The sequence below is a fragment of the Spermophilus citellus genome (assembly GCF_964194105.1).
Source record: "Spermophilus citellus genome assembly, chromosome: 6".
Taxonomy (NCBI): domain Eukaryota; kingdom Metazoa; phylum Chordata; class Mammalia; order Rodentia; family Sciuridae; genus Spermophilus; species Spermophilus citellus.
This window is the reverse complement of record NC_138187.1, coordinates 79,077,630-79,102,661: the sequence shown is the minus strand read 5'-3', so window position 1 is coordinate 79,102,661 and position 25,032 is coordinate 79,077,630. Positions and strand designations below refer to the sequence as shown.

Below are 25,032 nucleotides of genomic sequence, written 5' to 3'. Positions count from 1 at the left end.
TACATAGTAACTTTCTTTTTATTACTCAACATCTCTTTTCTACCATAATACTTCCTTAATGTAATGTGAGCTTAAGAATACACAGGGGGGCTAGGGATGTGGCTCAAGTGGTATAGCACTCGCCTAGCATGCGCGGGGCGCTGAGTTCGATCCTCAGCACCACATACAAATAAAATGAAAATGTTGTGTTCACCGAAAACTAAAAAATAAATATTAACAAAAAATTCTCTCTCTCTCTCTCTCTCTCTCTCTCTCTCTCTCTCTCTCTCTCTCTCTCTTTAAAAAAAAAGAATACACAGGAAACTATGAAAATCACAATCTATAGGCTTCTTCAAAAACAGGTATTTACAATTTAAAAACAGTTTAATTTAGACTCTCTATTTGGTTATTCCTTAGTAGCATATATTAAATTAGTGTATCAATGCCTTAAATAATATTCCAGGTTGATTTGGAAATGTATAAATCAGAACATAATTCAATTTGAAGAAGGTTAAAATGAGATAAAGAAAAAAGTCAAGGTATTCACTGGCCTCATGTAGTATTTCAAAGTACACATTTTGAAAAGTGGATATAAAAATCTAGATTTTAAACCAAAAACACTACAACATAATTTGAACTTTTTAAAGTCCATATTTTCACCTCACAATTTCCTCTGGGTAACAATTGTTAATACTGTTGATATATTCTTGAAGGAGAGAACCAGGTTCTGCTTTTATCTCTTGAACCTTTTTTAGTCCACCACTGGTTACAAAAAGTCTTCGAGCTTTGCTATCATGTGGTAGCACCTTGAAAGTAAACAAATAAAAATGTCAGCTCTTCTTTTCCAAGTTAGATCATTGCTACCAAAAAAGCAATAAAGTATTCAAAAAATGTAGAAGAAAATGTATGCCCAATATATTTATAGCATTGTAAGCCAAAATCTGCTGATGATTGGAAGTGAAATGCACTCCTTCTAGAAGTGCATTAACTTTTTATGTTGTGGAGATGGAAGAAAGGCAATGAATATGAGCAAAGATAATGGTGTTCCACTCATAAACATAAAACATAAAGTTTACACTCATTCAGGGTCTCTCCACTACCTATGAAATTGAAGACAAGCTCCTTAACAAAGCAGGAAAGGTCTTCTGGGGCCCAGCTCCTACACTCCTCTTTAGCTTCCTTACCTACCAATCTCCACCCTAAATTTTGCTTCAGTAACATCAAAGTGTGCATGCTGTGTCATTTCTTGCCTTTGCCCATGCTGCATCCTCCCCCTAGAATGCCTTTCACACTCCACAAGCCTCCCCCGTTTTGCCTGATTAACTCTGACTCATAGTTTTAAGATTTTGCTTGAGTGTTATTCCTTTAAGAAGCCTTTAGGAAAATTAAAAATTCTGCCTGAAGCAAATGTACACATCTGCAAGAGTATATGATACTTGGCCTTAATTGTGTAACTTCCATGAATCTGATTTTTATTTACTGATTTTGAACTCTTAACATAGTGTTCATTTTTATAGCAAGTTCAATAAAACTACAATATCTTCTTGCTCATTAGACTAAACAATTAAACTACAAAATGACTTTCAGACACAATGTCAACTATCCATTTTCAAGAGTTATGACTCTGTCTATAGATGATCCACTCAGCACCTTACTCTAAGATAAGGTAGATGACCAAATCGGCTAGTGAATTTCTTACTTAGCACCCAACATACACAAAAATGAAGAAATGAATTTGATTTTTCCCCATGCAGTACTTTATAGTCTTTTCTCTACATTAGTTGGTTAGTGGGTTGTCAAAGGGAATATGCCATTTTATCTCCCACATCCCATATAACTAAGAGGAAAAAAAAGTTTCATTATTTTCTTGAAAGGAAAAACAGAGCATAGGGTCCGATATACAGAAATGTATCGTGTGGTAGCTTCAGAGATAATCTCTGCTTTCCAGTCGCTGTGGCACTTGAAGGTCAGCCAAGTTCTGGGAATCCTGGAGAGACTCGAACTAAGGGCTGTTAGTAAAGTCTACCTTTTATATGAATATCTAAAATGTAGAATGTACTTAAAAGTTAGAATACACACTTTTTGTTTATTTTTTGTAGAAATATGCTATACAAACAGTAGTACTGCATTTATGTAGCATTAAAACTATTAAAATGAACTTGCCCTCCTTCCTAATTTAAAAAGTGATTTAATTAGCCATAATCAATCTCATTTAATCTTTACATTGATCTTATGAAATAAAAACCACTATTCTTCTTACTTTACAGGTAGTCAAATTAAGGTTTAGAGAGGTCAAGACTCTAGTAAAGAATTAGTGCTATTAAGCAGCACACATATATACTTCAGCGCCTGAGCCTGTGTGCATAAGCACTGTGGTATACACCTTGCTGACCTCATTTTCTTAAGTCAAATATATGAAGATAATTGAACCTATTCTTGATGGCTTAGGTCACCATCCTGACCGATGATGACTGTGTCATACTGCTCTTCTCTTCCATCCCTCGCTATCAGTAGTCAACTCTGTCGGCCGTGCCCTCTTCTAGCAGCTTGACCTTTCTCCCTTACTACCACTTAACTATCGCTTAATCTGCAATGATCTTAGAAATGTGACAGCTACATTTGTTAAAATTGTTCATTAAAAAAAGTCAGTAGGTTCCAAATGACTGTCTGAGAGCATCTGTAGTAAAGTGCATGGATTTCGTGAAAAATATTTCAGTGGCTCAGAGACATCTTTCTTTTTCTTTGTAAGATCTTTGCCATGTTCCCAGGTGAATGAAACTAAAAGACATTGGGAAAACTACTAAAAGTTACTTATCAATATATATTATCTTATTACAAAGTGTTTATGTGTTGACATACCACTTACTTCCTGAGAATACTTAAAATGACAGTATAGAAACTGAGAAAAGGGTGGGAAAGAAGGAAGTGTTTTATTTACATGTGGATGTAACTAGCCTGTATTATCCATGTCAATACAGAGAGTTAAGTAGTAAACCCCAGACCCCATCTTAAAGAAGAAAATAAGTTAACAACAACAAAAAAAAGTCAACAAATCATTTTTATTTTCTTACCCTTCTTACAGGCTAAAAGAGCAATTCTTACCTTACTGAACTGTCCAACCACATGCTTCAGAATATTGGGAGGAGCATCATACAGAAATGGTTCAAGGGCTGGTAGGTAGGTGCATTTTTGTAGGATACTTTTAATGGCTTTTTTGCTCTATTGAAATACAAAGAAAAAATGCATGTGAAATTGAGTAATCAATGAAAGTTTCACAAAAATTCATTCATAAATTCCTGGAATTTGAAAATGAAATCAAGTTCCCGGTCTAACCTGCAGTTGCTTCATTTTTAAAAATAACTGTCTGACAAACTCCTATTTTTGATTGGTTTTATCATAGAATACCCTGACAGCTGTATTTCTGTTAAACCTTAAAACATATACTTCTTAAAGTTATCTATCAGGAAATTAAAATTATGAAGCATAAAGTTATAGGCTATAAATTAATGTTTTTATTATTAGTGTAACATTTATATATATAAAACTATGATAACTAATACATCCTATTTCTCCCAATCAATAAATATGAGAAAACAATGTGGTTTATTGTAGAATGACATTATCAGACATTCTGTATTCTCCAAAAGATTCCATGGTTTATACATATGTAGTTAGAAATATCTGCTGTGTGTATTACTCAATGCACATCTGCAGAAATGCGGCTATAGTTTATGGGAAGAAATTTCCTCATCCTTACATGGAAGCAAAACAGATAGGATCTATTCAGCTGTCAAGAAAAACTCATCTCAACAACAGGAAGTGGATCACCTACAAACGAAAGATCAGGTACCACATATTGTTCCCCCAACACACCCAGCACTCTTCCATATTTCTTTCTTTTTTTTTTTTTTCCACCAGGGATTAAACTCGGGGACATTTGCCACTGAGCCACATCCCCAGCCCTATTTTGTATTTTATTTAGAGACAGGGTCTCACTGAGTTGCTTAGCACCTCACCATTGCTGAGGCTGACTTTGAACTTGTGATCCTCCTGCCCCCAGCCTCCCAAGTTGCTGGGGTTACAGGCATGTGCCACCACACTTGGCTCTTCCATAATTCAAAGTGACACCACATGGTGCTGCTCCCTGCTACGGCATAGCTGAAGAAAAGTCCTGATGTGACTATAGCATATCACTGCAGCCAGCTCTGAAGCCATGGCTGGTTGTGAGTTTGTTTCCTTGTATTATAGCCTGTCCCTTTCATTTTGGAAAGTTTCACAATTGTGTGTATCTAAAGGTGTTTTCCACTGGAATTCCACATCTGCTTGTATATGGTTTTGTGCTTCAGTGCATCCATACAGATTTGCTCTGTTTAACCATTCTCTCTCTAAAGGCTTAGTCAACCTGGTTTTCTGGGATTGTGATCTTGTTACTGAATGTTTAGCAATACTCTTGAAATGCAGGAACATTTTAATCTTCACATTACTTTATAACTGGTAATGGATTCAGCAAAAACATTCAATCTATTTGTTCTACTAGTAAAGGATCTCATGAATTTAAGATTTCTCAGAAACCCAAATAAAGTAGTCTTGTATAACCTCTCATCTCTTAACACATTTGTCTTCAAACATTATTTCATAAATTAAATTAAATAAAAGAAGGAATATAAGAAATGCAGCCCCTTCCTTACTTCTAGTATAAGTTGGAATTGAACTCTCAATTCCCAATATACCTGGTTATACTGTTTCTTTGTGACCATTTTAAGATCATGGTGACCTTCACAGGCCAACAAGTTTAACTTACCTGCTACTGGTGACAAAGCCTAGTAACTGTAGAGCGGAGATCACATCCATTAAACTACACAGACAGCCTTTCTGCCTTTCTCTAATTCTGTGTGTGTGTGTGTGTGTGTGTGTGTGTGTGTGTGTGGTGCTGGGGATTGAACTCAGGGCCTTGTGCATGCGAGGCAAGCACTCTACCAACTGAGATATATCCCCAGCTCACCTTTCTCTAATTCTAATAGTTCCAAATTGATGATGTACTGTGGAATTATTAATCAAGAACTCTTGAAAAGAGTCTAAGGACACTAGAAATTCACTGAACATTACTATCCTTCATCTGGAAGAAATAAACTCAACTTATAGCTATATTCTTACAGGTAGGAATGTGTGTCATGATTTATAATCAGCTATTTATTCAACATGAAAGAAATATCAGTTAATTAAGATTTTGTTTACATGTCTATTTCTGAGTTTAAGATCTTTAACTTTACCAAGATACAATTTATATATAATAAATTCACTGGTTTTTAAATACACAATTCAATGAACTTTATAAATCTGCAGAATCATGTGACCATCTCTACAATCTAATTTTAGAACATTTCATTATCCCAAAAAAGAGTCTTAGGCCCATTTGTAGTCACTCCTCATTCCCGCCTCCCTTTAGCCCCACCACCTTCAGGCAGCTACTACCTAATCTACTTTCTGTCTATATAAATTTGGCTGTCTGGACAATTCATATTAATTAAATCATGCAATGTGTAAACTTTTGTGCTTGGAATATTTCACCATGTACAATGTTTGTGAGTTTCTATCTATGTTGTAGCATGTATCAGTACTTTGTTTTTTTATCATCAAATAGGATTCTATCATATGGATTTATGACATTTTGGTCATCCATTCACTAGTTGATGGACATGTGGGCTATATCAACTTTTGGCTATTATGATAATGATGCTACAAAAATTTATATGCAAGTCTTTATATATACAAATATTTTCATTTCTCTTGGATAGATATCTAAGACAGAACTTGTTGGGTAATGATGGCATGTTTATGTTTAATATTTTGGGAAACTACTAAACTTTTTTTCAATATAACCACAACATTTTATATTCCTACTAGCAATGTAAGAGGGTTCAAGTTTCTCCACATGGCAGTCAATACTTATTGTTATCTGGGCAAAGGTGTAAATAGATAATTCTGCAAAGAAAACATACAAATGGCCAAAAAGTATATGAAAAGATTTCCAGCATCATTAAACATTAAGCAAATACAAATCAAACTGCAATGCAATACACCAAACCACACCCACTTAGGAAGGCTATAATCAAAAACAAGGATAATAAGAGCTAGCAGTAATATGGAAAAATTGGAATCCTCTTATATTTGTGGTGGGAATATTAAATGGTATGGTTAAATTGGAAGAGTTTGGCAGTTCCTCAAAATATTGAAATTACCCATGACCCAAGAGGTATATTCCCAAGAGAAATGAAAATACATCCACACAAAAACTTGTACAATAATATTCACAGCAGCCAATTCATAATAGTTAAAGAGTAGAAATAATCCAACGCCCATCAATGGATAAATGGATAAACAAAATATGGTACATTAATACAATGTAATATTACTTGGAAATAAAAAGGAAAATACTAATATATGCTATAATACAGAAGAATCTTAAAACTTACACTACATAGTAAAAAACTTAGACACAAAAGGCTATATATGTTATATAATTCCATTTAAATTAAATGTCCAGACAACAAAAATCCACAGATACTGAAAGTAAATTTTAATGGTTGCCTAGGCCTATGCAGAAGGAATGTGGAGTGACTGCTAAGGGCCCAACATTTCTTTGGTGGGGAATAAAAATGTTCTAAAATTAGTTTATGGTGATGGTTTCACAATCTTGTAAGTATATTATAAATCATTATATTTTATACTCTAATTAGGTAAATTGTATGGTATGTGAATTGTATCTCAATAAAGCTGCTAAATGTAAAGTGGGCCTGGGGTACAGGGTTCAGTGGTGGAATAGCTTGCCTTGCTTGCAGGAGCCCTGGATTAAATCCCCAACACCATGCAAAAAATTTAAAAGTGAGGATAGAATAACCACGAACACAAAAACACAATAGCTACATCAAATATATTAGACATAATTTTATAACTAAATAGAATAAACTGATTCAAATGCCACACGCTAAAAATGGAACAGTTCAATGATGCCTCTAAATTAAAACAAATGAAAATGCAAATGCCTAAATGTTTTCACAATAAATACAGATCAGCTTATTAGATCAAACATTTTTTTGTTTTGTGTTGCTTTGATTAAGGTATTTGGAAGTTGCTTTGATTAAGGTATTTGGAATAACATAAGAGCAGGCAAATAATAAGGCTAAGTGACAACATGAGAGAAATTCTATGAGGCTGCTCATTGGTTCTGCGGGAATGGAACCAATTAGAGAATGCTTACAGAAGCTGACATGCCTTTGGGACAAAATGAACTTCAACATGGCCTTGTAATTTGAAAGCTGCCACAGATTAACAAATGAGAAATGCCACTAGACAGTTTCTGGTGTTCTTAGATACACTTTTCCCTAGTGGGAGAGGGTCAAATCAAACAGGCTTGAATGGACTTCATTCTTATGCCACTAAAACAACTACTAGTACAATTCAAGAGAACTTGGGAAAGAAAAGGAATGATTAAGTCCCTACAATAAGAAAATATTCAGATGAACTTCAAGTCTTGGGAAGATTGCTAACAGGATAATGCCTTATAAAGATCCACTTTTTAATTTAGTACCCAGATTTCCTAAAAGTAAATTCTGTGTCACATAAAAGCAGAAGGAACTGTAGTATTAGGTTAACCTATTAAAGCCACCTTTGATAAACTAAAACATGATAAAGGTTATCTTGCTTTAAAAAGTGAAGTTTTCAAATTCATTTTATTCCAGTGATATTTACATAATAATCTTTAAAAATAAGCTATATAAACTTAATAGGTAGAGTGACTATTTACAAGGGTTTCTCAAGCTATAATTACTATTAACTCCACCATTAATCATTCATGTTCTCCTATATGTATTCTTTCATCTTATTTCCAAAACTTAAAACAAAAGTTGTTAAATGCAGGAATCTGAAAGAATAGAAATTATTTTTAAAATATTAATAATTTATCTATTAATAATCTCTAAATTGAACACAGTTACTTTTACTAGGCCCAGTTTATGCCTGCAGAGGAGGTCAAGAGACACTGGATCACTGGAAATAAGGGAAGGAGAATGAGAAGTGATGAGAACTGAGGAAAGAAAAGAAGTACAAGAAGTTGGGGAGGAGAGGAGAAAAAAAGAGAAGAAAAATTGATGATAATGGGTTAAGAAATATGAGGTCAAAAGAGGATGACATACATAGATTGAAATTATATATGTATACAAACACCTGGAGAAAGGTGTGTGCGTGTGTGCATAGACAAATCAAAACTGGAAATGGAGTTGTGGCTTCTTATCAGAAATTCAAAGAATCAGAGACCTGTTGAACTAGAATAGACCTTAGAGAACACAATCTTTCTCTCTTTACAAGCACTGCCAATATTGTTTCAACGTTGGGGTCATGTGAAGGAAGCCCTACATCTATTAAATCATTGCTTTGATCTAAAAAGTCTTTTACAAATTGAAAAAAAAATGTTAATCTTGGAAGTCAACTTCCTTCAGTGTATTTGTGGAGAAATAACATTCAAACATCACCAAATGAACATAAATTCACTTTTGTAAACCTTGTAAGTCAAATAACTGATTCATTATACGTAACTTTGAGTCCCTAACCTATGTAGTTTTAAGTTATTTTCCTGCCTCATTATACCATCTAAAGTTATGTTTTAGTAAATATGTTTTCCTATTTGTTAATTTATTTGGGGGTTTGTTTGTTTTTGTTTTTGTTTGGTACCAGGGATTGATCTCAGAGGCATTCAACCACTGAGCCACAACCCCAGCCCTATTTTTTATATTTTATTTAGAGATGGGGTCTCACTGAGTTGTTTAGTACCTTGAAGTTGATGAGGCTAGCTTTGAACTCGTGATCCTCCTGTCTCAGCCTCCTGAGCTACTGGGATTACAGTTATACAGTTGTGCACCACCACGCCCTGCGTTAATCTACTGTTTTAACTAAAATTTAAATGTTTGCTAAGCTTCATCCCTAGCCCCTTAATTTTGTTTTAAATTTCCTTTTCTATGAAATCCCTCAATCCAAGTCAATTCCACAAGCTGTTTTCAAAAAGTTACCTATTTTAACTGGGCAAGTAGCTCAGTGATAGAGTGCTTACCTTGGCTATATAAGGTTCTGGATTTAATCCCTAGTAACATATACACACACAAGTTTCATGTTTTCCTAAGAGGAAGTACATTGGAAAATATTTTTTCTTTGACAGTGTAAAATTATTAAACAACCCATCCTACTTTATATTCAAGTTTTGCATATCACTTAGAAGCTAGTAATATTTTTTATTAAACTTGCCTATTTAAAAATGATTAAGTGAGCCGTGGTACACCCCTATAATCCCAGTGACTTGGGAGGCAAAGGCAGGAGGATTGCAAGTTCAAGGCCAGTCTCAGCAACTTAGTGAGGCCCTAAACAATTTAGGGAGAACCCGTCTCAAAATAAAAAAATAAAAAGGGCTGGAAATGTAGCTCAGTGGTAAAAGCACTCCTGGGTTCAATTCCTAGTGCCAAAATAAACATAAAAAAATAAAAATGATTTGGTGAATTTTATGGATTCTTTTAAAGGAACAAATATATAAGACATGGAATTTAAAAATCAGGCAGACTTGAAGTTAAGAGGGATAAAATATATAACTTCAGGGATGCTTTCCAATGAGTTGCCTTATACCCTTGAAAAGCACCTTAAATTATTTTGGACTCATTTTTTTTTTTTTTAATGTAAAAAGACCAAAGAACTTTCCAGCAAATTCCAACTCAAAAATCCTATTATTCTTTAATTCCTATTTTATAGGAAAGTGAACAGGAAAGTAGAAGGCAATAACCAACCACTCATTTTATAACTTTAGGCCCAGATTTCTTTAAATATATCACTGATTTACAGAGACAAGGGTAACCTGTTTCTGAAAAAAGAGGAACCTCAATTCTTCTGATAAATTCGTGTATCTTTCTTTTATTTATTTATTTATTTTAATGAGACAGGGTCTCACTAAGTTACCTAGACTATCCTTGAACTTGCTATCCTTCTACTTCAGCCTCCCGAGTCGTGTCAGCCACCATGCTCAGCTAAATTTATATTTCTTGGCTCATAAAAGCAATATTTTCCATAATGAAAATTACAATTATGGATCTTTTTATATGAGTAAAAAATCTAACAAATAGTCATAAAACCCTTAAGAATAAAGCACTTACTTTCACTTGTAGATCCTCAGAACTCTCGGGTGACATGTACAAAGAAAGCAGAACTGGCAAAATATTTGTGACGGCGACAGCTCGTGCATGTTCGGGAGTGTGTCTCCCAATCTGTCCTAAGGCCCAAGCAGCAGCAGCCTTAATATGATCTTCTGGTTCTTCTGACAGGCAGACTGACAACTGGGGTACACCCTGCAGCGGTGATCAAAAGAGCAAGTGTTATAAATCTAGAGCAGGATTAAAGAGTCTTCTGTGTCTTTCAAACATTAGAAGAAATCATTTCAGCCTTGATCCTTTTTTCCTAAATGGTTCAATAAATGAGCACATCACAGGGGCTGTCATTTCTTAAGTCAATAAAATCACTAGAACTAAATTACCTTAATTATCTGTAACAATCCAACTTAACTACGAATATCTCTACTAGCTTTTACCCCCCAAATAGAGGGACATTTAACCAAACAACAGATGTCACAGACTAGGCAAAACCAGATTCCACTGTGACAAATTAAAAATGTTTAGGATCTTAAAATGTTTTATTTTCCTTTGTTAATTTAGAATCTTTAAAGAAAGTATATTCTTGCCAAGTAAAATACATCTGAGAACAGAATAAATACTACAGACTCAAAATGAAATGTATAAGAAGCCTAACTAGATAACTTTAAATGAAATATATCCACTAATATATTTCCTGAAATAGAATATAAATAATTTTCCATTAATTTTGGTCAACTTTTAAATTATAGTTTTGCTCATTTTAACATGACTGAATGTCAGAGTAGAAATGATTATTTTTGTCACACAGATAGCATATGCTCACAGTTTACATCTTAGGCTTCAATTTCATCTAAATAATAAAGATACAATTAACTAAAGAGCCACATCACAATCCATATAACCAAGAAAAAAATCAAATAACCCCAATCAAATTCTAATTCCAGATTCTGCACAGGGAAAATTTTCTAACTAATTTGAGACTATAGTAATCACCTCAAATTTAGTACCAAAAAAAAAAAAAAAAAGCAGTATTCACATGGTTATCACCATAGTGAAGGCCCAAATCATCATATGTACTTTTTCTCTTCCATCTTTTAACTCCGTTATTAAGACCAATTTCCTAAAGAGAACTGCCATGTTTCTTCATTTGCTCCTTCCTACAACTAAAAATGCATGGCTGCCAATACAAAAGGTCAGACCTGTCTACAGAGTGAAGTGACTGCAGAAAGCCTGTCCTTCTGTGATAGAAGGAGACTGAAGATTCAGGAGAAAAGCAGCCGGGCCTCCACCTGACCCCCAAGCTCTGCCTTACTGGCCTCGATTGTTACGAATAACAAGTGAGATAAGGAACATGAATGTGCTTCAAAAAATTATAAAGCGTTATTTAAATGTAGGGCGTTATTAATAGTCCCTGAAGAACTACACCGGGAAAAGACGAGAAAGCTGCACTACTGGGTGGTGTGCCTCTGCTGCCGCCACCTTGATCTTAACTAACTGAAAAACAAAACCAGGTGGGAGAGGCCAGCGGCAGCCCTAGACCAAAGGGGAGAGCCTCCTGGTCGGCTGGCGAGAGCGGGGAGGCAGCACAGGCAGCTGCTGCGGCCTTCATCCTTCCTCCTAGGCGGGAGCTTTCTGACTTTCCACAAAAGAACGGAGGATCAAAAAAACCCAGTAACATTCTTACTGTGACTCTTCCGAAAGCACCACTACTACTCTAGTCTCTGTCACAGCCTGTGGTAATAGAAGAACAAAAGAAAAAGAACAGGATGAAAGGGAGTGAAGCAAAGAATCATCATGAAATAGGTAGAAAATAAAGATCCGAGTCTCCTTTTTATTCTGAGGATTAGCAAGGGATAAAAAAAAAAAATCCACGTTTCTGTTTAACATACAGCAGCACGTTTTCTACGCTGATAAGAAACCCACACCCTAGAGGGTCGCCACACACACTTTAAGCACACAGAGCCTTTGAAGCGTTCTTCAGATCAATATTTATTCATCAACATATTTCGTGAGCACCTACTATGTACCAGGGCTGCACCTATGGTGGGTCCATAGAAAGTTGTAAACCGAGATAAGGCAAAATCCCTAGGAAACAAGGAGCACTGCTGTCTGACCTATGCTATGATGGCCTAGTTTGAGAAATGAGTTTATGAAAGTTCAGTGAAAATGAATTTAAAAAGGTATCCTAGTCATTGCCATATCTCCTTCCAAATGACAGGAAAGGGAGGAAGGGATGTGTAGACCTCAGAACAGTGAAAGTGACTACTTGTCATATAATTCATATTAGTTTTTAACCAAGTTATGCTTCACATGTTTGTAAATATGCACGATTCTGTAAGATATTGTTGTAATATTTAAATACAGAAAATAGTAATACTCGGAACAGTGGAAATGAAACTCTTGATTAAAAGTTGAAATTTCCTATGACCTAAATCTTTCATCAAGGATTGCTTTAGGAAACATAAGCACAGAAAAACACATTGAAACAACTGAAAATTTTTTCAGATAATTCTTTTGCTCTGACCAGTTATGTTTTATATTCTGTGGAAGAGTCTCAATCTGTATAGTTCTGTCTTAGAGTATCTTACTGTAATAACAAGGAGAAATGAAGAACGAACCAACCTTGGAAATGATCACTGCCATTGCTAGATTTTCAGAATGAGCTGCCACATAACCGAGCATCATGATGCCAGGCAGCCTTATATTTCCCTTGCAGGACCCAACACAATCAATCACAGCAGCTACTCCTCCCGCGTTAACTATCAGCTGTGCAAGCTGGAAGAAAAGAACAAGAGCTAGACAATCGGGGCTGGAAAGCATATGATCATCTTTAAATATTAGCGTAGCCACACTTTATTTAGAACCTAGAACAACTAGTAAAACTGAAATATCATTTAGAGAAACTATGGTATTTAGTAAATAAATACACAAATATAATAGCCTTGTTAATTCAAACACACAAATATACTCACTGTGAGAGTCTTTACTCCTCCGTTTAATTTTTCATGCATTGATGGCACAACTTTTATCCCTATTATAATGGATGTCAAAATTCCTCACCTAGACACTAAGCCTAGGGCTAGTTCATAACTAGCTAACTACTGAAACCCCAATCACAATGTGTGAGTATGAAGCAGATTAATCACTGAATGCTGAAAGACAATGTCAGTCTTGAAATATGCTAACCTAATTATCCCTCCTTTGCTAACAATGATTAGGAGCTGCATGCTCTTTCATTTTTAAAAAATATTAACCAAAACCAAATAAAGATGTTAGATGAAATAAGAAATGAGACTTTAATGTGAATTTTGATTAGTCAAAATATATACAGAAAAGAAGATACAGCTTCAGAATCAACACAGCTTGCTTTGTCTCTAATTCTTTCACATCTAAGAACTCAGATCAGGAAATGATCATGTGAGAGCAGCTGATAGAGTGGTCATGTTAGATCAGTGGACCTTTGTGGTCTATCCCAACCTAGAGGTATACTATTCTGACTACTCCCAGCTGACGTAAGATGATAAGGGTGACAGTAGTCCACAGTCCCCACAATCAAGAAATGGGAAGCTGGAAATGATTAAAAACTGAAATTTCAACTCAAACTCCATTATTATGATCCAGTGGTTCTCAGATGGGGGCAATTCTGTCCCCTGGAGGACATTTTGCAACCTATGGAGACAATTTTGATTGTCACTGCTTCGGGGGAGGTGTGTTGCTGGCATCCAGTGGGCAGAGCCCATTCTACAATGTATAGCAAAGCTTACCACAACAAAGACTCACCTAGTCCAAACTGTCAATAGTGCTGAGCTGAAAAACCCTGATCTAACTAGATCCCGTGGCACAACCCTCAGGCCCATAAATAAACTGTTTCATTTGAAAAATAAAATTACGTATTATTGTATCTTGAAGGGTTTTTTTTTTTTAAAGAAACCAAACTTTTTTTCACCTCTGGTGTATGTTTTGCAATCTCTCTAATTAAAGTAGAAGCATTTTTCTTCACATAGTCATCTTTGTCCTTCAGACAGGTAAGTACAACTGGAAAAATCTCTGCTTCAACAACCATTTCTGCCAGATCTACAGAATGTTTTGCAATCTGGCTGAGAGCTGAAAGGATCTGACGCTGTTAAACAAAAACAAATAACAAAAACATTACATAGAATCACCTAGTCCACTACAGAGTTCAGATGTAATTTAAATAGCTAAATATTCAAATTCCATTATAAAAAAGAAAAAAATTAAATAATATGACCTAAGGTTTCTGAATTTTGAGACTTTTACATCCTAGTCTTATATTCATTTTTTAATTCCCTAATTTCTAAATTTGTTCTCTAATTTAAAATTCTACCTTTTATAGATTATGAAAGAATATGACTTTTTGATGAAGATCATTTCTTAAGTATAAATGGTAAATTTATGACACGTAATAATTTAGTACAAAGATGGTTGCAGAACTAACATTTTTGTTATGATTTGATACCATTTCAAAGAACTTTCTGTTGCTTATTAACATTAATAATTTTAAAATTTTTATAGAGTATAAATATGAGAATACAAAAGTAAAATTTGGTGAATATTAACTCAAAATATGATTTTGGAAAGCTGCAAAGAAGATTAACATAAATATGACCATTTTCAAAAGAAACTTTAATATTATGATGGTAGGCTAGAAAACCTTTAGGTCCCATTCAACCCTGAGATTTGACTCTTTCTTTTAATGGTTAATGTTAACCTCAATGCTACTTCTAATTTTAAATATTGCGGCGAGTTTTCCCAATCACTTGTTTATTTTCTAATCTTTATATCATTTTTTCACATATTAACGGACCATAGAATAATAAGTATATTCATGTCTGTTTTCAATGATAATTTACTAATTATTTTTAGCTGTAGAATATTAAACTGTGCACATTTCCTTTTTTTCTTTTTTTAGATTGTTAGAAATCTGGTTTGTCTCTTGGCTTTTTTATAAATACCTTTAATTTAGCATCAGGGCTGAGGATCATCTGGGCTAAGTGAGCAATCGCTCCTGCGTCCACTACTGTCTGTGCTAACTCCGGAGAATGCTTTGAAATATCACTGAGGGTTGAAGCAGCAATCCTTTTCAAAGCAATTTCTGGCTCCTGGATACAGAGTACTAAAAGAGGAACAGCTCCTGCATCCACCACAGCTTGTGACAGTTCTGTGGGTCCAAGAAAAGTAATTAAGTGAGTATGGGTGACTGACCCTTGTGCAAGCCATTTTTCACCCTGACAGATACAGCAAAGAAAAAAGGGGAGGGTGGACTTCACTCTCTCGACATCTGCATTTCAAATCAGCTTTCCTGGTTTCATAAACCATGTGGACCAATCCTGAGCTGAAAAGAACACAGGTCAATAGATGGACCTCCATTTACATGAACACATTTGAGGTAGATTAGGCTGAAATGGCTTGTTATTCTTTTTTTTTTTTTTAAGAGAGTAAGCAGATGTCAGCTGTTTAAGCTCTGACAATTCTGCACTTCTCAATAGGCAAGCATTTTATGCATGGTTTACAATAACAGAGAAAATTAAAGTACCAAAAATTTACCAACCACACTAATTAGGCAGTATTTTGTGCTATTTACGTGAGTAAACATTAACATGAATCTTGTGCCAATAATGTCGATTTTTAAATTCCTTTCATCTTGTAATACTTTTAAAAGATTTTTTAAACACTTTATACAAAATAAAAAGCTGTGTTTTCATTGTGCATTAAAAACACTTTCAAAAACTAGATTTACAACTGATCCACATACTTTTTTAAAATACAAATGTTAAGATGAAATTATTCCTTTATCCAAACATTAACTATGTTACATACCAGTAAATAGCTTTTGAATATACATGTTGATTTACTTGTGTGTCCAAGGATAACAGCTATAAAAATAATACATTTTTAATTATAAAGAATGGGAGACAGGAAGGCCGACCCATATAATATGTATATAAAGAATGTCTTTTGAGAAGCATAAAGCACCATACATAGTTACAGATTCTACTCTCATTGCATTCATAGTCTCTTACTGAATCACCTATACTCATTTCTATAAACTCTTCCTTTCAAATTATGCTTTTATTTCTCAGATTTGTAATGCCCTAACCATAAATAAATGTCTTGTCAAGCTAAAATAGCTACTTGGCATATAACTTAAAGTCTTTCATTTGAAGAGAATGTAGTGCTTAATTTTTCAAAAGATTGGTACTATCGTATTTTCAAAAAGAAAATAATGTTAGCAAATACAGGTTAGTGTCCAAAACTTGTTTTCCTTAAATTATCATAATGATTTCAATACCGAATAAACAGCTTATTCATTCTTTCATTAAACAGGTATTAATGAAAGGTTATTAGGTGCCAAGCTCATTCAACTCTGGGTGCCAACAATACACTTCTGCAAATTAACACTACATTCATTAGCAAATATGTTTCCATTTTTAAAATCCAGTGTGAAATATGGTATGCAGTGGGAAGTTCATATGTAATTTCAAGAACCAGAGAGAAGAGGAAATGTTTTTTGTTTTGTTTTAACTTGTTTTATTTTATTTTATTTTTTAAAGAAGACAAGAGCAGAAAAACTGTTACAATCTTGTGTAACAGCTATGTAACAGGTTCCTCAGAAGTAATCTCTGGTATACCACTGCAATCAAGACAGCAGGTTAAACAGATGATCGATGTTTCCCTCCTGTACCTCACATCACCCTCCCACACAAGTGAAGGAAGAAAATATAAAGTATATGTAATATCTAAATACAATACTCATATTTGCTGTTAATTTTTAACATGGGCCTTAAGAATTCAATTCAATCCAAATTATACAGATGTTGTATGGTAATATCAACTTTATATGTACCTATGCTAGAATATAATGGGCTGAATATTTGTATCAAAAAAGTACAAGAATAATTCATCTACTCATATATTTTCATTTTTATAGTTTCTAATAGTTCATACAAGAATATGCAATAAACCACAACTATTTAAAAGTGCTATTAATCAAATCTCAAGGTTCTTTTTAAACACATCTATTATCTTTATAATTTCCATGCCTTTGATCTTTTCCCTGAAGTGACTGCTAAATTGCCATCTCCCCCTTTTCTTGAATACTGTAATGCTAATAGTGAAGCAAACTGTTCTCCTAAATTGTTACCCAATTCCATCCTAAGCAATTTTCTGTTCTTTCTTGAGTAGTGATGTTCAATGTGGGGAAGGCTAGGGATGGCCCTAGATGAAAATTTGCCATGAAGGTAATGAAGTTTCCAAGACCCTAGATTGGTTTCAGCAGTGTGTGTGTGTGTTGCTGGGATTTGAACCCAGGGCTTTGTGCATGAAAGGCAAGCACTCTACCAGCTGAGCTATATATCCCCAACCTAGTTTCAGCAATTTTGTATATGCAATTTCCTATTCTGTACATATCCAAAGTTGGGATCTGCTGTTGAATGGTATACTTGTTCCTTTAAAATAATGTTATTCTGAGATAGTATGTATGTATGTGTGTGTGTGTGTGTGTGTGTTTGTGTGTGTGTGTGTGTGTGTGTATACACATACACACTGATATAGATAAGCATGAAATTGGCCTAAATCATATCACACTATGTGTTAGGTATACTACAGGCGATTTCATCTTGCCTCTATCACCACCTTTTCCTCTATGGCACATCTTTCTCCTTTTCCCTATTATTGCTTCCTCTGGCATTTCAGTACTAGTCACTATTGGTGTCTATCAAATAGCCTTTGTCAGTCAGGGCATGGGCTGGTGAAGTCATCCTGGCCAAAGGGACCTGAGTGGAAGTCAGCTGGAAGCATCTGTAAAAAGTTTTTTTCCTTGTAATAAACTTGAGATTCACAGGAGAAAATACTGCCTCTTCTTTGTTGGACATGCTCATGGTCTGCAAATGACATCTGGAACTCCTACATCCATCTTACAACTATAACAGAAGAAATCACCAATATGCTGAGAATGGCTTAGTACAAAAATGAAAAACATCTGGGTCCTGTACAACACCGTTCAGCTGCTAACCAACCTCACAACTGCCCTGAATCTGAACTTTGTGTCATGTAAAATAAAAAATGTCCTTTTTGTTTAAGCCACTTGTAGTTGCTGTTCAGTAACTTACAGCTGAAAACATCCTGATATAATTCTTTCCTCTCTGATATGTATATGTTTTCCTATTTTCCTTCACTCATCAAATGTTAAGTGCTTACTATATGCTGGAAACTTGGTTAGATTTGGGGAAAACAGAACAGAGTAAAACACTGTTCTGTTCTAGAAGAGCCTGCTCAGGGCAACTGAACTCACCAATGAGGAGCAGAGCCAGAAGTCAAATCTGTGGAGTGTTCAGGAGAAATGTACACAGGGATATGATTTCAGGAAGTGTTTCCCAACTTATCCCCTGCTCTCATTTTTGTTTTTCCTATACTTTTCTACTTTAAAAGAAAAAAGTAGGGAGCAAAGCAAAAAATTCTGAATATCTAAAAGTTATTTCCCATAGGAGAAATCTTAGGGAGATTATTTTAAACTCCAGTTTGGAAATAATTTTTTGGAAGTTCATTTGATACCATACTTATGAAATCAAAGGTTGATATGTACAGACTTAGAGGCTCAAAACAGATTGACCAAAAACCATCTGAAAGCCAAGAAGTTTATCTTCAGTATCTGAAAATATCTTAGTCTCATTGTGAATTTTAAATGAATCTTCAAAATTAATTTTTAAAAAATACATCTTCTAATATGCAATAATGTGACAATCTTATACTGTTAGATGGCAAGCAAGATGAAAAGAAGGTGGTCATAACTTTAAACTTGCAAAGAAAAAAGCTACATAACAAATCATACCAACATACCAATAATATTTATAATGGATCAGTAGTATTATTAGTAATATATTTTTCTTTCCTATTTGCCAAATTTTCAATATGGTTATTTGTTAAAAAATAAAAAGTTCTGGGTATATTGCTCAGTAGTAGAGCACTTGCCTAGCATGTGCAAGGCCCTGGGATTGACTCCCAGAACTAAAAATAATGATGAAATATAAACATATCTTCTATCTATACTTACAGCTACCATTGGGACTAACTCTATTAACATAATTATTATAAAGGATAAACAGACACAAAATTTTTAGCTTATTTCTCAATAAAGCAGAAAGTATTTTAAAAATGGTGAGATATGTGTCTCCTTTAAATACTAGGAAAGAGATGTAATTATTATTTGAAGAGTTACTATTGTGCACAAGAAATATTCATTTATATTTTCACACTTCAGCTGCTGCCTTTATTCATGCCCTTATTACATTTAAGTTAAAATGTTACATTTTTCAAACGTTTGGGGTTATTTATTTTTGACCATTTTTTAGACTGCAAATTGCCAGAATAATCCAATAGTACTTTCCTTATTCACAAATACCAAAGCTATTTATTGCACACATGTAGGCAATTGAATGTATATAGGTCCCAGAATTTGATGATAAGCTGTCTTTGTAAAGGAGTAACTTGTTTTATTTGACTTCATGAATAGCTCATTTTGAGTGAAGGAACAGAGAGAGCAGGGGAGATGTCCCCATACTTCTCTGCCCCTCTCAGGTTTTCCCATAATTCTTTCTAGCAACACTATCAGGCTTATGTGCATGCAACTTTTTGAGTAACAGTAACATGTGGAACTTTGGGGTGAAAAGTACTTGCTCTTACACAATTGCATTTTCTCCCCTCCCCCCCCATTGGGTGTTTTGTGTGTGTGTGTGTGTGTTGCTGTTGTTGTTGTTCTTTTTAGTTTTACAGAAGAGTAGCATCTATTTTGATATATATATTATATATATATATATATATATATGCGAATACACACACACAAAAGCATGGAATATATCTTATTCTAATTAGGATCCAAATCTTGTGGATGTACATGATGTTGAGATTCACTGTGGTGTATTCTTATATGTACATAGGAAAGTTATGTCCGATTCATTCCACTGTCTTTCCTATTCCTATCCCTCTCCCTTCCCTTCATTCCTCTTTGTTGCATTTTCTTAATAATTTGATTCTGTGCTGTTCTTGGGACCTGGCTTTTCTGGTTTGCTTGTTTGTTTCCTAACTACATAACATCTGGATTTGCAATGATCTCTCACTAACAGATGTGAAGTGTTACAAATTAAGTGGATCAAAATATTCACCTTAGAATAATTTTTTAAAAACCCTTAATACAACTGTACAACAAAAAGAACATAGATAAAATAAAGAACTTTTAAGATGAAGAGCTTTCAAAAAATCAGAAGTGTCCAGTGCTAGATGAATGGTACATTAGAACTAACTTCTATGCTGACTAAAATGGAAAAGTGTGGGGAGCCACCCGTCGCCCCTGGGTTGAGCTTGCTCCCCCAGCCTGGAGCCACGGGGGTACTCATCTAGCACACTCACAAAAGCTGTGCAGGGCAAGTGGCCTTTACCCTCGCCAGGTAATGGAGCCTGCTTCAAGCCTACCTGGGCATTACCTAATGAATCTTACTATTACGTAAAAAATTATGCACCAATAAAAAAATTAAGAAAAAAAAACTAGGCAAATCAAGAAAAAGATATTTTGTTTAAACAGTGCTTGAAAGGGTCTCAGCCCCTACTCCCTCTCTTTTTCTCCAATACTGAGAATCAAACCCAGAGCCCCTCCTATGGTAGGTAAGTGCTCTACCACTGAGCTTACCTCTCTTCTTAATTATGTCATTTCTAGTTACCTGTTTAAATCGGAAGCAGTAAACTCAGGTGCCCACAGTGAAGCCAGAGGAGACAGGAACAATAGGGGAACTGGGGGAGCAGCAGTGAAGCGGAAAAGTCAGGGCACCATCTACAAGCGGCAGCAGTTCCTTTGTTTTGGCCCCACAGGAACATACACCAGGTAGGAATATAGGCCTACTATTGTCTGACCTTTTTATAATGTGAAATTGCCTAGCTTTTATGTGTTGACAATTTTATTTTTTAAAGAATACCATGTGAGCAACATAATGCAGACCAAATGAAACACATCCATCTGTGGACCACCATTTCACCATTTCACAACCTCAGTCTTAAATTTTATACCTTCCTAACTGACCCGTGGGAAACTTTCTGGATATAGAAAGCTGGGGGTTTTTTCTACTTTTAATGCTTGAAGTTGTGCTCTGGGGTATAAAGGAAGAATCACCATAGTAGTTATATAAGAAAATCCAGGAAAGAATTCCAAGAAATTGATGAAAACCTAAAAATTAGCCTGCAAAGTGGGGCGGGAGGTACGGGGGAAGAATTTACCTAAACATCTATGGATATTAATTTTTCCACTCATAATACAGATTTGAGCAAAATTAAGTGATTCTGAGAATTCATAAAAAGGACTCAAAACACAAGACTTTGGGGGAAAAAGAAATGAGAAAAGAATTACAATTATGTATCTAGAATATCAAATTAGAAATCAAAGGCTCTGGAAACCTAACATTCATTAAACTTTACGGCTTTTTTTAATATTCATTAAACTTTTGTGTGTGTGTGTGTGTATTTGCTTTATTTATTTATTTTTTCAAAAACTCCCTTTAATTCTGTTTCTAAGCCCTGCAAAATTTGTATTTGAATATTCTTATTTAAAAAGCATAAGAGAGTCACAGTCAGTTGTTTCAATTAGAAGACTCTATTTTCATTTAAAGATGGGCTGGTTAGAATTGTTTTTGCTATTCTGGGTCTTTTATTTTTCCATATGAATTTCATGATTGCTTTATCTATTTCTACAAGAAATGCCATTGGGATTTTGATTGGCATTGCATTGAACCTATAGAGAACTTTTGGTAATATCGCCATTTTGATGATGTTAGTTCTGCCTATCCATGAACAGGGTATATTTTTCCATCTTCTAAGATCCTCTTCTATTTCTTTCTTTAGGGTTCTGTAGTTTTCATTGGTATAGTGATACCAGATTTCAAACTATATTACAGAGCAATAGTAATAAAAACAGCATGGTACTGGTACCAGAACAGGCGGGTGGACCAATGGTACAGAATAGAGGACACAGAGACTAATCCACAAAGCTACAACTATCTTATATTTGATAAAGGAGCTAAAAACATGCAATGGAGAAAGGATAGCATCTTCAACAAATGGTGTTGGGAAAACTGGAAATCCATATGCAACAAAATGAAACTGAATCCCCTCCTCTCGCCACGCACAAAAGTCAACTCAAAGTGGATAAAGGAGCTAGATATCAAATCAGAGACTCTCCATCTGATAGAAAAAAAAGTTGGCTCCGATCTACAGATTGTGGGGACGGGCTCCAAATTCCTTAATAGGACACCCATAGCACAAGAGTTAGTAACAAGAATCAACAAATGGGACTTTCTTAAACTTAAAAGTTTTTTCTCAGCAAGAGAAACAATAAGAGAGGTAAATAGGGAGCCTACAACCTGGGAACAAATTTTTACTCCTCACACTTCAGATAGAGCCCTAATATCCAGAGTATACAAAGAACTCAAAAAATTAGACAATAAGAAAACAAACAACCCAATCAACAAATGGGCCAAGGACATGAACAAACACTTCACAGAGGAGGACATACAATCAATCAACAAGTACATGAAAAAATGCTCACCATCTCTAGCAGTCAAGGAAATGCAAATCAAAACCACCCTAAGATACCACCTCACCCCAGTAAGATTGGCAGCCATGATGAAGTCAAACAACAACAAGTGCTGGTGAGGATGTGGGGAAAAGGGTACTCTTGTACACTGCTGGTGGGACTGCAAACAGGTGCGGCCAATTTGGAAAGCAGTATGGAGATTCCTGGGAAAGCTGGGAATGGAACCACCATTTGACCCAGCTATTGCCCTACTCGGACTGTTTCCTGAAGACCTTAAAAGAGCACACTACAGGGATACTGCCACATCGATGTTCATAGCAGCACAATTCACAATTGCTAGACTGTGGAATCAACCCAGAGGCCCTTCAATAGATGAATGGATAAAAAAAATGTGGCATTTATACACCATGGAGTATTACGCAGCACTAAAAAATGACAAAAATCACGGAATTTGCAGGGAAATGGATGGCACTAGAGCAGATTATGCTTAGTGAAGCTAGCCAATCCCTAAAATACAAATACCAAATGTCTTCTTTGATATAATGAGAGCAACTAAGAACAAAACAGGGAGGATGAGCAGGAAGAAAAGATTAGCATTAAACAGAGACATGAGGTGGGAGGGAAAGGGAGAAAAAAAAAGGGAAATCACATGGAAATGGAGGGAGACCCTCATAGTTATACAAAATAACATATAAGAGTTTACGAGGGGAAGGGGATAACAAACATGGAGGGAAATGAATTACAGTAGATGGGGTAGAGAGAAGATGGGAGGGGAGGAGAGGGGGGATAGTAGAGGATAGGAAAGGTAGCAGAATACAACAGTCACTAATATGGCATTATGTAAAAATGTGATGTGTAACCGATGTGATTCTGCAATCTGTATTTGGGGTAAAAATGGGAGTTCATAACCCAATTGATTCTAATCTATGAAATATGATTTGTCATGAGCTTTGTAATGTTGTGAACATCCAATAAAAAAAAAAAGAACAGAAAAAAAAAATAAAGATGGGCTGGGGGGCTGGGGGTGTGGCTCAAGCAGTATCACGCTTGCCTCGCATGCTTGTGGCCAGGGTTCCATCCTCAGCACCTCAAACAAACAAAGATGCTGTGTCCGCCAAAAGCTTAAAAAAAAAATAAAAATTCTTTCTCTCTCTTTCTCTCTCTCTCTCTCTCTCTCTCTCTCTCTCTCTCTCTAAAAAAAAAAAAACTTAAAAAAAATAAAGATGGGCTGGGGGTTTTTATTTGGTCATAAAAATATACAACAATATCTTTTTTTTTTTTGGTACCACAGATTGAACTGAGGGGTGCTTTTACCACTGAGTCACATCCCCTGCCTATTTGTTTGTTATGTTTTAAATTTTGATACAGAGTCTCACTAGTTGTTTAGGGCGTTATTAATTTGCTGAGGCTGGCTTTGAACTTTCGATCCTTCTGCCCCAGCCTCCTAAACCACTGGATTACATGTATGCACCACCATGCCACACAATATCCCACAATCCCATGCCACACAATATCCCACACAATATCATTTTTAAAACTTTTTTAAAAGAAAGCAGCTAAAACAATACATTTAAAAGTTGGCTACCACTTGTGGTTTCAATCTTATATTAACAATAATCAGTAATCTGTTATTGTTTAGATATTAGGTGTCACCAAAAGCTCACGGATAAGACAATACAAGAAGGTTTAGAGGTGACATGAACAGGTTAATCTAATCAGTGAATCAAGTCCCTGACAGGGATTAACTGAGTGGTAACTGCAGGCTGGTAGGGGGGGACTGGAGGAAGTGGGTCACTGGGAGCATGCCTTTGGGTATATATTTTGTTGTGAGGAGAGTTCTCTTTCTCTCTGCTTCCTGGTGTAATATCCTGAGATGCTTTCCTCTTCCACACTCTTCCACCATGATGCTCTGCCTCCTCCTCAGCCCCCAAGGAATGAAGCTGGCCTTCTATGGACTAAGACCTCTGAAACCATGATTCCCCAAATAAACTTTTCCTCCTGTAATTGTTCTTGTCAGGTCTTTATGTCGAAGCAACAAAAGAGCTGACTAAAATACCTCCCATTTAATCAAAATTTTCATGATTAAGTAAAATGACAATAAAAACAAATACAGTGCTGCAAATTTTTTTTAAAAAAAATATTTTTTAGTTGTAGATGGACACAATACCTTTATTTATTTATTTTTATGTGGTGCTGAGGATCAAACCCAGTGCCTCGTATATTCAAGGCAAGCGCTTTGCCACTGAGCCACAATCCCAGCCCCTAGTGCTGCAATTTGTC

The 25,032-nt window shown here is 35.3% G+C and overlaps 1 protein-coding gene across 1 annotated transcript in view; it reads right to left on the bottom strand.

Moving 5' to 3' along the window:
- Window positions 1-635: 635 nt before the first annotated feature.
- SPAG6 (sperm associated antigen 6) overlaps window positions 636-25,032 on the bottom strand; it is a gene marked incomplete at its 3' end in the record, with an annotated part of 58,550 nt that continues 34,153 nt past the window's right edge. The window contains exons 5-10 of the mRNA XM_081300288.1: window positions 15,134-15,339; window positions 14,107-14,280; window positions 12,783-12,935; window positions 10,167-10,358; window positions 3,082-3,198; window positions 636-785 (exon numbers count right to left, since the gene is read on the bottom strand). Coding sequence (XP_081156414.1) covers window positions 636-785; window positions 3,082-3,198; window positions 10,167-10,358; window positions 12,783-12,935; window positions 14,107-14,280; window positions 15,134-15,339 — 992 coding nt within the window. The remainder of the gene's footprint in view (window positions 786-3,081; window positions 3,199-10,166; window positions 10,359-12,782; window positions 12,936-14,106; window positions 14,281-15,133; window positions 15,340-25,032) is intronic.